Source organism: Elephas maximus, chromosome 4 (assembly GCF_024166365.1).
Source record: "Elephas maximus indicus isolate mEleMax1 chromosome 4, mEleMax1 primary haplotype, whole genome shotgun sequence".
Taxonomy (NCBI): domain Eukaryota; kingdom Metazoa; phylum Chordata; class Mammalia; order Proboscidea; family Elephantidae; genus Elephas; species Elephas maximus.
In genome coordinates this window covers 79,841,838-79,857,290 of record NC_064822.1, presented here as the reverse complement: position 1 = coordinate 79,857,290, position 15,453 = coordinate 79,841,838, and the positions used below count along the sequence as shown (strand labels likewise).

Below are 15,453 nucleotides of genomic sequence, written 5' to 3'. Positions count from 1 at the left end.
TAATTGGTGGCCTATGGTCAAGGGAAAGATGGAAAATGCTTGAAAATTAAACACAGGGTGGTGTGGCAGAGAATAGCATCATAGCTGATTATGTTGCTAATGTTGGTGATAGGAAAAGGGCCCAGAAAACAGTTTCTCAACTTTGTGAGATGTTGGGTGGATTGGAGGTGGATTGTAGTACAGCATCCCTGATCCCCAACTGTTGGGAGTTATCCAGGGGACTTAGGAGAACCCATAGTTCAGATGGAAAGGAATGCTTTGTGTGAAGAAAAATATGGCATATCTATGGATGATGAGGAGCCCTGGTGGTACAGTGGTTAAGGACTTGCCTGCTTACCAAAAGGTCAGCAGTTCAAATCCACCAGCCACTCTTTGGAAACCATATGGGACAGTTCTACTCTGTCCTATAAGGTCACTTATAAGTAGGAATCAAGTCCATGCCATTGGGTATGGATGATGTTGGCATTAGGCAAGCAGGATGATAAGTTATCCTGGATGGGAGAAGTACCAGCTTGGGAGAAATACAAATTAGAAGTTAAGAATTGAAACTAAAGCCTTGATTACATCTTGAAAAGTCAAAAGGGTAGCGATCCCAGAGTTAAATAAATCAGAGCCTATATACAAAATCTGTCCTGGAAAGGTAGGTCGTACTGACAAAGGGTTGACTCAGGAATTTCCCCTAACTCCTGAAAGGTAAAATATCTCTAACTTAGTGGAAATAATATCCTCTAGTCAATTTTTTTTTTTTTTTTAAATTTAGGAGCTTCCTAGAGACCCCAAGTACATTCAAATTCCAAAAGGTTATGTTTTCACAATCTCCAGATTAAAAAAAGGCAATCTCAAATTAGAACTCAAGCAGCAGAAAAATCTACCTGTGTCCCAAGCAGGATTTTACATCAGGCTTTGTTTACATGACATCACAACTCTCACAATGACAGACACCTTTGGAGATCTTTTTCTTTTATCTTTTTACTGAATAGTGTAGTTATAGAAAGATTTGATAATTGCTAAATTGAATCTGTGATTTTGATTTGGGAGAGGAGAAAAACTGAAAAACCAAACCCGTTGCAGTCGAGTCGATTCCGACTCATAGCGACCCTATAGGATAGGGTAGAACTGCCCCATAGAGTTTCCAAGAAGCGCCTAGCAGATTTGAACTACCAACCATTTGGTTAGCACCTGTAGCACTTAACCACTACTCCACCAGGGTTTCCCGGGAAAGGAGAGAAAATAAAAATTAATACTCACTTTAGGCTTTTTATCACTACCTGAAGATTTGCATCCTGCTAGACAAGGTGACTCATAAGTTATTCCATTTTCTCCACAGACTGGCTCCCATTGGCTTTTATCACAATTGCAATCTGAGTTGCAATAAGAAAGTGGTACATTTATATGCGATGCCACTGGTTTTTTTCTGAAAATACATGATAGACAAATATCAAGAAAAAGAGACAGAAACAAGGGAAAGGGAAAGTTGACCTTTAATTAGAGAAATTTAATAAAAGATGACACCAAATAGCAAGTTTGTTTTCAATCCTCATTAACTTTTTCATCCTCCATCTTTACCAAGACATGAATTATGACCTAAATGAGTAGAATTTAAAAAGACTTAGAAACAAGGTCTTTGTTGTTCTCTTGAGAAATTTCACATTAGCTAAGTCATTTAATTTTTCCGTGATTCAGTTCTCTTCACTAAGATAATGACATTAGACTGAGGTTCATCCCAGTTCATTGTAAAGTTCCTTGAGCCTTGGAATGTTATTTAACTAGGTTGAACTTAAAAATCTGTATTTAATCTGTATTTTTCTTTAAGAAAAGAATTTGACATGATCAAAAGAGAAACCTTAAGGAATCAATTTTGAAAAATCAAGAATAATAGAATAAATTGAGAAAGATTAGAAAATCTCTCTATATTTTTGAAATGAAACTACAATATACTTTATGATGATTCACTTTATAACACTGTTACACGTTATAGTTTTCTAACACGACTAGAATGACAAAACAGGGATTATTTTCATAATTAATTTTCTACTTCTTGATTCTAAAAATATTCTTGATTTTGGAAGAAACTTTGATAATTATTGAGAATTGATAAATTATTTTTGAATAAACAAGTAATTTAAATAAAAAAGAGCAGATTCAGAAATTATATTATCAGTAATTTTCCTAAACACACCTAATACTGAAATCCACTTTAGGACATACTACCGGAAATGGTTAGGCAGAATGGTTCAGAACCCAGTCCAGACATTGAAATCAGGTACATCTGTGTTCATACCAGTTCTGCCACCTCCTAGCAGTGTGATTACTCTTTCTAAAATCAGTTTCTTCATTTCTAAGTCATAGACAATCATCACCTTCATAGGGTTTTGGGGGAAAATAAATTAATTCAGCAGTTCTCAAACTTTTTGGTCTCAGGAGTCCTTCGTACTCAAAAAAGTATTGAAGGCCCCAAGAGCTTTTTGTTTGAGTTTTATCTATTGGTATATACTATATTAGAAATTAATATTGAGGAATTTTTAATATATAAGGATACACAAATATACATATCATTAGCTGTCAGGCTATGACATCATCACCTATCTTGTAGCCTTTAGAAGATATCACTGTACATTCATGAGAATTAATATTATTATAAAAATAGTTTTGAATTCACGGATCCCCTGATAAGGTCTCAGGGTCGCCCAAGGCCCATCAAACCTCATTCTGAGAACCTATGACTAATTAATATCTTAGAAACTTATCCAAGTTACTAGCATGTCATAAATACTCAATAAATTGTATCTATTTTTTTGCTGTCACCACACTGTGAGTTCCACAAGGGAATGGATATATCCTGCAAATCTTGGCCTTTCAGGTAGCACTCAATGAAATGCTGTTGGATGAAAAAAAACTCCCATGTATCTCTAGATACTTTCTTCTGAATAGATGGTACAGTTACTAATTTTCAGAGGACTGGCTTTAGGCTGGAAACCCTGGTGGCATAGTAGTTAAGTGCTACTGCTACTAACCAAAAGTTCGGCAGTTCGAATCCGCCAGACGCTCCTTGGAAACTCTACGGGGCAGTTCTACTCTATCCTATACGGTTGCTATGAGTCGGAATCGACTTGACTGCAACGGGTTTTGTTCTGGCTTTAGGCTAAAGCCTTGCCTGATAATCAGGGAGCCCCTGGAACTAATGGTATGATGTAGAATCTGTCTGGAATCGTGTGACATTCAACAACTCACAATTTCTCTGAGTCTCGACTAATAGATGAAGGGGATATAAGATGGTTGGGCTGCAAGATCTTAAGGTTCTTTCATACAATTGGTAAGTGATATATACAAACCCATCATAGGTCAAGGTTAGGCCAGCAACTGATTTGGTTTCACAGAGTAGGAGTAAATTAAATAGTTGAAGCACAAAACTCAAAGTTAAGGCAAAAAAGGATAATTTTGCAATTCCAAGCAAGCTAAGTTTAAATTTTTTAACTACATATCCTCCTGTAAAAAATCCAAATGAAAGAGTAGGTATGGTGATGATTCCTAGAAATAAAAGAAAAGAACAAATGTTAATTACATAAACTGGTTTTCCTGATATGTCTTTATGTATGAAATACTTATCAGCCAAATGCATCTAATATTATTTTCTTAGGTAGATGGGTGGCAGGCCAGGATAAAAGTTGAGGGCCCGTGTACCACAAGAAAGACACAAAACTAATTTCTTCCTGCCTATGCTGAGGGTTTGGTATCCCCAATAGCAAAAGTCAATGATTGAGAATATTTGTTTGTGTCTGAAAAGATGTTTTATATGAGGCACTTTTTTTCTTTCTTTCTGGAAAACAACAAAACACCATCTTCCTACCTATGAGATTTTCATTCTATCGTTTAAAATCCTTTTGTTGTTCTTAGGTACCGTTGAGTCTGTTCAACTCATAGCCACCCTATGTACTACAGAACAAAACACTTCCTAGTCCTGTACCATCCTCACCATCATGCTATACTTCAGCCCATTGTTGCAGCCACTGTGTCAATCCATCATATTGAGGGCCTTCCTCTTTTTCACTGACTCTCCACTCTACCAAGCATGATGCCCTTCTCCAGGAACTGATTCTTCCTGATAACATGTCCAAAGTATATGAGACATAGTCTCACCATCCTTGCTTCTCCCAAAGTATATGAGACATAGTCTCACCCAAAGTACATAAGACATATTCTCACCATCCTTGCTTCGAAGGAGGATTCTGGCTGTAGTTCTTCCAAGACAGATTTGTCTGTTCTTCTGGCAGTCCATGGTATTTTCAATATTCTTCATCAACACCACAATTCAAAGGTGTCAATTCTTCTTCAGTCTTCCTTATTCATTGTCCAGCTTTCACATGCATATGAGGTGATTGAAAACACCATAGTTTGGGGTGGGCACACCGCGGTCTTCAAGGTGACTTCTTTGCTTTTTAACACTTTAAAGAGATCTTTGCAGCAGGTTTGCCCAGTGCCATTTTTTTTTTTTTTTTAATGTGTCTTTTGATTTCTTAACTGCTACTTCCATGGCTGTTGATTGTGGATTCAAGTAAAAGGAAATCCCTGACAACTTCAATCTTTTCTCTGTTTATGATGATATTGCTTATTGGTCCAGTTGTGAGGATTTTTTTATGATGAGGTGTAATCCACACTGAAGACTGTGGTCTTTGATCTTCAGCAGTAAGTGCTTCCAGTCCTCTTCACTTTCAGCAAGCAAGGTTGTGTCATCTGTATAATGCAGGTCGTTAATAAGTCTTCCTCCAATCCTGATGCCCTGTTCTTCTTTATGCAGTCCAGTTTCTCAGATTATCTGCTCAGCATACGGATTAAACAGGTATGGTGAAAGGATACAACCCTGACGCACACCTTTCTTGACTTTAAACCACGCAGTATCCCTTTGGTCTGTTTGAACAACTGGCTCTTGATCTATGTACAGGTTCCTCATGAGCACAAGTAAGTGTTCTGGAATTTCCATTCTTCATAATGTTATCCATAATTTGTTATGATCCACACAGTAGAATGCCTTTGTGTAGTCAATAAAACACAGGTAAACATCTTTCTGGTATTCTCTGCTTTCATCCAGGAGTCACCTGTAATCATCAATGATATCCCTGGTTCCACGTCCTCTTCAGAATCCACCTTGAATTTTTGGCAGTTCCATGTCAATATACTGCTGCAGCCACTTTTGATTGATCTTCAGCAAAATTTTACTTGCCTGTGATATTAATGATGTTGTTCCAATAATTTTGGCATTCAGTTGGATCACCTTTCTTGGGAATGAGCATAAATATGGATCTCTTCTAGTCGTCGGCTAGGTAGCTGTCTTCCAAATATCTTGGCATAGACAAGTGAGCACTTCTAGTGCTGAATCTGTTTGTTGAAACATCACAGTAGGTATTCTGACAATTCCTTGAACCTGGTTTTTCACCAATGACTTCAGTAGAGCTTGGACTTCTTCCTTCAATACCATTGGTTCCTGAGCATATTATACCTCCCGAAATGGTTGAACATCGACCAATTCTTTTTGGTACACTGACTCTGTGTATTCCTTCCATCTTCAAGAATCCTTTATATCTCCTCGAAATGAAGAGTTCCAACCCTTAAAAACCTCACTCTAAATTTGCTCAGTTATTTAGAATTGAACACTTGAATTAATATTTATCTTATTTATCTAAACTAACATATATCCTGAGATGGCAAACAGGCTTATTCAGGATTTTAATAATCATACAAAAATTATTTTTCCCTCTTACAACTGGAAGAGATCTATATTTATACCTATTCCCAAGAAAGGTGATCCAACCAAATGTGAAAATTATCCTTACAGCTGGACCAATAAGCAACATCATAATAAACAGAGAAAAGATTGAAGTTGTCAAGGATTTCGTTTTACTTGGATTCACAATCAACATCCATGGAAGCAGCAGTCAAGAAATCAAAAGATGCATTGCATTGGGCAATCTGCTGCAAAGATCCCTTTAAAGTGTTAAAAAGCAAAGAGGTCACCTTGAAGACTGAGGCTGGCCCACCCCAAGCCATGGTGTTTTCGATCACCTCATATGCATGTGAAAGCTGGACAATGAATAAGGAAGACTGAAGAAGAATTGACGCCTTTGAATTGTGGTATTGGCAAAGAATGTTGAAAATACCATGGACTGCCAAAAGAACAGACAGATCTGTCTTGGAAGAACTACAGCCAGAATGCTCCTTAGAAGCAAGGATGGTGAGACTACATCTCACATAATTTGAACATGTTATCAGGAAGAATTAGTCCCTGGAGAAGGGCATCATGCTTGGTAGAGTGGAGAGTCAGTGAAAAAGAGGAAGGCCCTCAATGTGATGGATTGACACAGTGGCTGCAACAATGGGCTTAAGCATAGCAATGATTGTGAGGATGGCACAGGACTAGGAAGTGTTTCCTTCTGTTGTACATAAGGTTGCTATGAGTCGGAACTGACTTGACTGCATCTAACAACAACAACAACAAGAAAGTAATTTTCTGTTTCATTGTCCCACAAGGGTTATTAAAAATAAAGACTTCTAATAAAATATTCTATATGCCCTAAGAAATAGATACTATAGCAAAAAAAAAAAAAAAAAAAAACTCTTTAAAATGTGGCATTTGTTTTGAATTATGTAGCTATCAATGATGTGTTTAAATGGGCTCTCCTTTTAGGAACATCTATGTCCTACTTTTTGTAAGTAACTGAGTCCTGATTTCAAAGTCCATGAATAATGGGATTATATTGCTTGTAATAAAAATGAATTTATTTTAGGATTCCAGCACTAAATTATAAGCCCTAATTATGCAGAAACCATGCCTAAATGTTCTGTTTACTACAACTTTTCCTTCAGGAGCTTATCTGAAGCTCATAACATGAGATGCAGCTTCAATTGTGGAACAATGATGGTATCACAAGATTAACAAGTTGAAGGTTGCAAAAGCATAAGTTGAAATTATGCTTATGAAAATGTAAAATTGCCTTCACAAAAAAAATGAGCCCCTTCAGCAACTTGGAACACAAGTACTTGGTAGTGTACCTCTTAGCAAGCAAATAGGTAAACAATTTGTCTTACCCATCCAAAAGTTTGCATCAGCTATTGACTGACCAAACTGTTGTTCTATGTATTTGAAGATATAAGTAAAAGCACCAATAAAACTGCTGGCGGATAACAATGTCGAAAACAAGTATATAACATATAGGGGGTTTGTAAGGATGCTTTTCAAGGACTGGAAAAGGCCTATAAGAAAATACAACAAGACAAAATATATTATACTTCATCTTTAATATATATTAATATCTTAATTTTATAAATATAACATAAACTATATAAGATTTAAGACTACATAAATATGTAACACAAAATAAGCATATCCTGAAATCCTACTATCAAAAGTTTTCTATGATATTCCTTCAACTTTTAACATTTGTACATTAATATTTGTTCACTTAGCTCATTTTATCATAAAATGGCATCATATAAAGCTGTTTTTCAACTTTCTTTGTTCACTTAATATTTGGTTCTCCTTGGCACTCTACCATACAACCGATACACGATTAGTTCATTTAGCAAATATTTGGTTTTCTATTGGGTACTAGACTATATGTCACGTGCTGGAGAAATTAAAGTGAATAAGATATGCCATGTCTCTTCTCTATTATTATTAAGTACTAGTAAGTATCAAATGGAAATTTACTTAAATATACAATAATCTAAAATTCTCAGAAATACTAAAAAGTTAAAAAATCTTAAAGATCATTTTAGTAGCAGCACTCAGGTATCTTTTTTCTTAAAAATTCAGCATTTCTACCATAAAATACTGTTACGGTAAGTCGGAAAGTATTATAAATCATTTGTCTTAAGATGCAAGAAGGAGAGGCAGGGGATAATGATGCTATATCTCAAGTGACATCATCACTGTGATAGCAGGACCATCTGTTCCCATAAGCAAGCCAGTAACAAATTGATAACCTCTGTCCATGGCAAGGAAACACTGGTAGCTTGTGATTAAGTGCTATGGCTGCTAACCAAAGGGTCAGCAGTTCAAATCCGCCAGGAGCTCCTTGGGAACTCTACGGGGCGTGACTCGATGGCATTTTTTTTTATGATTGTCTTCACACTGGGTTAATGACCTAAGGTCCTATTTTTGCATCTGCATCATCCTCATCATCCTTATTGTGCCCAGTCAGCCATCATCCTTATGGTTTTTACACCCAATCCACTAATTTTTATAGATTTGTCTTTGATAGAGTAGAAACACAGCATACACCAAATGAAAACATCTTGATATGCTATTTTTGGGTGCAAGTTAAATTTCAAAAACTTCTATCTCATTGGACTGTTGGTAAATATTTGACAACTGACTCTGGGGAAACAAGCGCTGATCTGCAGTACAAGCAGTCCCTGGGTTATGAACGTGATCCGTTCCTAACCCTGCAGGTGAGTTGGAACGGGTACATACAGTCCTTATTTAGCTTTACTTTGGTTCAAGAAATGGCTCTAAGGTGAAGGGAAGGACAACACACGATACAGGGGAAGTCAGTACGACTGGAATAAAGCAAGAGCTAAAAAGTTTCCTGAACCCAACCAAACACTTTGAGGGGCAGAGTAGCTGGGGCTGGAGTCTGGGGACCATGATTTTGGGGGACATCTAGGTCAATTGACATAACAAAGTTTACTAAGAAAATGTTCTGCATCCCACTTTGGTGAGTGGCACCTGGGGTCTTAAAAGCTTGCAAGTGGCCATCTAAGATGCATCAGTTGGTCCCAACCCACTTGGAGCAAAGGAAAATGAGAACACCAAAGACACAAGGAAAATATTAGCCCAAGAGACAAAAGGGCCACATAAACCAGAGACTCAATCAGTCTGAGACTAGAAGAAATAGGTGGTACCCAGCTACCATCAATGACCACTCTGACAGGGAACACAACAGAGAGTCCCTGATGGGGTGGGAGAAAAGCACAGAGCAGAGCTCAAATTCTAGTAAAAAGACCAGACTTAATGGTCTGACTGAGACTGGAGGAACCACTGAAGCCATGGCTCCTGGACTCTCTGTTAACCCAGAACTAAAACCATTCCCAAAGCCCACTCTTCAGACAAAGATCCGACTGGACTATGAAACATAAAATAATACTCATGAAGAGTGTGCTTCTTTGTTCAAGCAGGTACACAAGACCAAATGGGCAGCTTCTGTCAGGAGGCAGGATGAAAAGGCAGGAGGGGGCAGGAACTAGTTGGATGGACACAAGAAACTGGGGTGCAAAGGGGAAGTATGCTGTCACTTTATAGGGATTGCAACTAATATCACATAACAATACTTGTATACATTTTTGTATGAGAAATTAACTTGAGCTGTAAACTTTCACCTAAAGCACAATTTAAAAAAAGAAAGAAAAGGTTCAAAGCCTTTGCAATGCTTGAAAAGCTTCACATGCGGCAAGTGAAGGTGATTAGGATGAAGAATTTTTGCAAGAATGGATTTTTTCAGCCATTTCAAAGTGAGGGCAAATTTACATAACATTAAAGGTCAAGTAGGAGTTGTCCTTAAGTCAGACATTTGTAACCAAGGGATTGCCTTTTTATGGTAATAAGCCATGGACACAGCTAAAAATTTTACAGTCTTCTCTATGAACCAATACAAGTTGGCTCCAGTGTTGCTCTTAGAGTCATGGGGAGGAGGAGAAAGAAACAATAAAAATGGGTGAGTGGAACAAGTGATGAGGGAGAACATAGACTATGAGAATCCTTAATCCTACCTCCACTTAAAGCTGGAAAGGTTGACAAGAGTTTAGGCATTACTCTGCTTTGACTTTACTATGTCACCATTTCTTTGCTCTTGAATCTTAAAACTGCTGCTGTCAACACCTTATTGTTTCAACTGTCTTTCTTTTGCTGCTACTGACTAGGTCATCCTTCCCACTATTACTTCTCAGTGCTTCTTCCATAGCCCCCAGGGCTCATATTTGAAAGAAAAGACACTAGAATATGGTAGAGAATCATTAATCACATGACAGACTCCAACAGTCATAACTACCACAATTGCATCCACTTCATTTATTAATATTTAGTTAAACAATGTATTTTTCTATATACCCCCACTCCCAATAATCTTACTATAATTACTTAGAGGGAAATGAAAATGCACTCTCTGATTTAGAAGTATCGGAATTTTTAGTTTTTTATTTCTCCCTGCTAAAGACCACATACCTAACCCTCTTCTCTTCAGACCACTGGTAAGTGCTTAGGAAATATTTACGAACTTCAATAGAAGTTTTAGAAAAATAATTCAGGTAAATTTAGTGCAGAAGAAAGCTAACTCAAGATGATTTGGGTATGATTTACCATTTTGGAATACTCATTCTTCCATTCCACTGGGATTAACGATTCTAAATTGAACAAAACTATGAAGTACTCACCAGTCATATTTCCAGTAACATTTTGTTCATAGTTGGTTAATTTGGCTGCTAACTTCACTTCTTTGTTTGTTTCGGGGGCATGTGAAGGTACTGAAACTTTCCTCTCTTTCTGTGGTTTATCCAGATTTTTGGGAAGGAAAAAGAATGGTATGGAAGAAATAACGGAAACTGCCCCAGCAACAAGGAAACCAAGCCACCAAGCACCAACCCAACGAGAATCCTTAGGAGTTATTAGGATACTACCTATAATAAAGAATTAGAGAGAAAATGTCAGTCAAAAATCACTTTGAAAAGCAATAAATTCTGGGCAATAATGAGAATGACTGCTACCCTCTAGAGATGAAGAAAGTAAGTTATATTTCATCAATTCTAAGACACTATTTTCTTTTTTTTTCATACTTTGCCATCTCTGGAATCAGGATAACATCTTACAACTGCTGTTGTTCAGAAATCAGTCGTGACATTGGGATCATTGCCTGATCCTGTATAAACTTGAGGTCAAGAAAGCACCAGCATTAAAATTTATAGCAGTTTGCAAGAAATTCTCAGAGCTAATAGTGGCACAATTTTTTTTTCCAGAAACCTGCATTTCGAACTCTCTTGATGGCACAGAAGATATCATTGGTGAAAAACTACAAACAATAAAAATTGAGTTTAAAAGTGACCCAGAAAACCTCTAATCCATTCTAGATATTTTATGTAAGTGGAATCATACAATGTTTGTCCTTTTGTGATTCATGTATTTCACTCAGCAGAGTTTTCAAGGTTCATCCATACTATAGCATGTGTTCAAATTTCATTCCTTTTTATACTAAATAATATTTCATTGCATGTATAGACTACATTTTGTTTATTCATTCAAGGGGCTGGTAGGAGGAGGGAAGGGGGAGTTATTTATTGATGGGTACAGAGTTTTATTCAGGATGATGAAAAAGTTTTAGAAATAGATGATGGTGATGGTTGTACAAAGCTGTGAATGTAATTAACGACCCTGAATTATACACTTATACATTATTAAAGTGCAAAATTGTATGTTATATATACTTTCTTATTGTTGTTAGGTGCCGTAGAGTCGATTCCAAATCACAGCAACTCTTTAAGATAGAGTAGAACTGCCCTATTGGGTTTCCAAGGAGTGGCTGGTGGATTTGAACTGCTGACCTTTTGGTTATCAGGTGATCTCTTAACCACCGTGCCACCAGGGCTCCATATATATATATACACTTTAGCACAAAAAGATATAAAAAAAAAAAAAAACTTACAGTGATCCAGGGATAATTTAACCATCTTATTTCACCTGTCCCCCACTTGTCTGTCAGTTTGTTATACTGCAGGGCTTGTGTGTTGCTGTGATGCTGGAAGCTATGCCACCGGTATTCAGATACCATCAGGGTCACCCATGGAGGACAGGTTTCAGCTGAGCTTCCAGACTAAGACAGACTAGGAAGAAGGACCCAGCAGTCTACTTCTGAAAAGCATTAGCCAGTGAAAACCTTATGAATAGAAGCAGAACATTGTCTGATATAGTGCTGGAAGATGAGCCCTCCAGGTTGGAAGGCACTCAAAAGATGACTGGGTTAGAGCTGCATTGAACACTAGTGACCGAAGACCAGACAAGTTGTGGAACGACATCAAGGACATCACCCATGAAGAAAGCAAGAGGTCATTGAAAAGACAAAAAGAAAGAAAAGACCAAGATGGATGTCAGAGGAGACTCTGAAACTAGCTATTGAAAGTTGAGCAGCTAAAGTAAAAGGAAGAATTGATGAAGTAAAAGAATTGAACAGAAGATTTCAAAGGGCGGCTCGAGAAGACAAAGTAAAGTATTTTAATGACATGTGCAAAGAGCTGGAGATGGAAAACCAAAAGGGAAGAACACGCTTGGCATTTCTCAAGCTGAAAGAACTCAAGAAAAAATTCAAGCCTCGAGTTACAATAGTGAAGGATTCTATGGGGAAAATATTAAACGACGCAGGAAGCACCAAAAGAAGGTGGAAAGAATACACAGAGTCATTATACCAAAAAGAATTAGTCGATGTTCAGCCGTTTCAAGAGGTGGCATATGATCAGGAACTGATGGTACTGAAGGAAGAAGTCCAAGCTGCTCTGAAGACATTGGCGAGGAACAAGGCTCCAGGAATTGATGGAATATTAACTGAGATGTTTCAACAAACAGATGCAGCACTGGAGGTGCTCACTCCTCTATGCCGAGAAATATGGAAGACAGTTTCCTGGCCAACTGATTGGAAGAGATCCATATTTATGCCTATTCCCAAGAAAGGTGATCCAACCGAATGTGGAAATTATAGAACAATTTCATTAATATTATACACAAGCAAAATTTTGCTGAAGATCATTCAAAAACGGCTTCAGCCGTATATCGACAGGGAACTGCCAGAAATTCAGGCTGGTTTCAGAAGAGGCCATGGAACCAGGGATGTCATTGCTGATGTCAGATGGATCCTGGCTGAAAGCAGAGAATACCAGAAGGATGTTTACCTGTGTTTTATTGATTACGCAAACGCATTTGACTGGGTGGATCATAACAAACTGGATAACACTGCGAAGAATGGGAATTCCAGAACACTTAATTGTGCTCATGAGGAACCTTTACATAGATCAAGAGGCAGTTGTTTGGACAGAACAAGGGGATACTGATTGGTTTAAAGTCAGGAAAGGTGTGCGTCAGGGTTGTATTCTTTCACCATACCTATTCAATCTGTATGCTGAGCATATAATCCGAGAAGCTGGACTATATGAAGAAGAACAGGGCATCAGGATTGGAGGAGGACTCATTAACAACCTGTGTTATGCAGATGACACAATAGGATTATAGCGAGTATAAGAAAAAAAATCAACACTGCCTAATAATAAGTGCAGAGTAAATTTTGCATTTATTATTATGTGCCACTAAAAATACAAGTATTTGTTATTTTGTTTATGAGAAGAATGACCATAAAGTAATGAGATTCTGAAGAGGTTCATTACCTTTGTCCCTGACGAAATTATTATAGCAACCTCTTTCACTTTTAGAAATGCCCAGGTTTAGACAGTAAATTATATATCACCCTACAAAGATCACACAGTTAGTGAGGGGTGGGGAGGGAGTGGGGATTTGGACACAGGTCACTCTGAGTCAGAGCTTAAAATCTTAAGTACTTCATTACAGGAATCACAAGGTTAAAAGTAAGAAGAGTCTCTAGGGCAGAAGCCAAGAATTCTCTTTTCTCTCCAGCCCTCTGCACAGGCTTCATTCCAGGATGTTCCCCAGACCAGGAATAAAGCATCCAGTATATTCTGTATGCAGAAGGCCTCCCTCTCTTCTTATCGGTTTCCTGTCTGTCCTATTTTATTTTGCTTTTTTGTTTTGTTTTTTATTCCTTGCACTTTCTAATCTGGATAGTTCTCATTTTGATCTTTTCACAATCTATTTAGGATTTCACAATTAGCATTTAAAGGCAACTGTGCTCCAGTTCAAGGAAGTTCTCTCGGACTTTATGACATATAAAAATACTAAAAATCTGTTCAGTGCATTTTAACATAGAGGTGCAGATCATTGCAGTGACTTGAGGAAGTACAGAGGGTTTCCTCTGGAGTGAGAGAAGGCAGGCAGTTGACATCTACTGAGTGCTAATCACAGAAGGATAGGCCCCTCCCACTCCCACCCCACCTATTGGTAATAGCACTGTAGACTTCCCCTGGGAAGGCACAGCTTCTTTGAGAGGAATGGAGCTGTTACCCAGACCTGGCAAATCTGTGAGTTACCGTGAGGACTTCTGGGATGGGCCTGGGGATACCGCCTGAGCCACTGGGAGTCCCTTCCGGGGCTTCCCTGAAGGTGTTGGGATAGAGACTTTCCCTTTCAGTGAGGAAAGTGAATTAGGGGAGAATGTAAGCTTGGAGCTGTTGGTGGACATCTTTGCCACCTCATGGGGGCGTAAGAGAAGGGTGCTGGCACAGAGAGAACTAGAGGCAAAGATGGAGAAGGATTCCTGATGATGTTATTTGAGGAGAGCACTATAGCTGACTTTTTAATCATGTGACCCAGTAAATTTCTCTGTGCATTTAAACTAGTTAGAATAATGTGTCTGTCCTCTGTAGTTGAAAGAGTTTTAAGCACTGAAGAAATTCTCTAGGGAACTTAGTGACATTAGAATAATTATGAAGAAGACCGGGGCATCGGGATTGGAGGAAGACTTATTAACAGCCTGTGTTATGCAGATGACACAGCCTTGCTTGCTGAAACTGAAGAGAACTTGAAGCACTCACTAATGAAGATCAAAGACCACAGCCTTCAGTATGGATCGCACCTCAACATAAAAAAAAAAAAAAAATCCTCACAACTGGGAGCAACATCATGATAAACAGAGAAAAGATTGAAGTTGTCAAGGATTTCATTTTACTTGGATCCACAATCAACAGCCATGGAAGCAGCAGTCAAGAAATCAAAAGACACATTGCATTGGGTAAGTCTGCTACAAAGGACCTCTTTAAAGTGTTGAGAAGCAAAGGTGTCACCTTGAACTAAGGTGTGCCTGACCCAAGCCATGGTATTTTCAATGCATCATATGCATGTGAAAGCTGGACAATGAATAAGGAAGACTGAAGAAGAATTGACACCTTTGAATTGTGGTGTTGGCGAAGAATATTGAATATACCATGGACTGCCAAAAGAACAAACAAATTTGTCTTGGAAGAACTACAGCCAGAATGCTCCTCAGAAGCAAAGATGGCGAGACTGTGTCTTACATACTTTGGGCATGTTGTTAGGAGGGATCAGCCCCTGGAGAAGGACATCATGCTTGGCAGAGTACAGGGTCAGTGGAAAAGGGGAAGACCCTCAACGAGGTGGATTGACACAGTGGCTGCAACAATGAGCTCGAGCATCACAATGATTGTAAGGATGGTTCAGGACCAGGCAGCACGTAACAACAACAACATTTCACCTGTATTTTCGTTTTAATGCATATATATGTGTGGTGTGTAAATTGTATATCTAAACTGGTATAAATGAGTTTGTTTCAATAAATG

At 38.1% G+C, this 15,453-nt stretch overlaps 1 protein-coding gene across 1 annotated transcript in view; it reads right to left on the bottom strand.

The window, feature by feature from the left end:
- Window positions 1–15,453, bottom strand: part of LOC126076271 (solute carrier organic anion transporter family member 1B3-like) — a 47,226-nt gene that overhangs the window by 14,644 nt on the left and 17,129 nt on the right. Inside the window, exons 7-10 of the mRNA XM_049884842.1 lie at window positions 10,423–10,665; window positions 7,081–7,245; window positions 3,333–3,528; window positions 1,249–1,414 (exon numbers count right to left, since the gene is read on the bottom strand). Of these exons, the coding sequence (XP_049740799.1) occupies window positions 1,249–1,414; window positions 3,333–3,528; window positions 7,081–7,245; window positions 10,423–10,665 (770 nt within the window). The remainder of the gene's footprint in view (window positions 1–1,248; window positions 1,415–3,332; window positions 3,529–7,080; window positions 7,246–10,422; window positions 10,666–15,453) is intronic.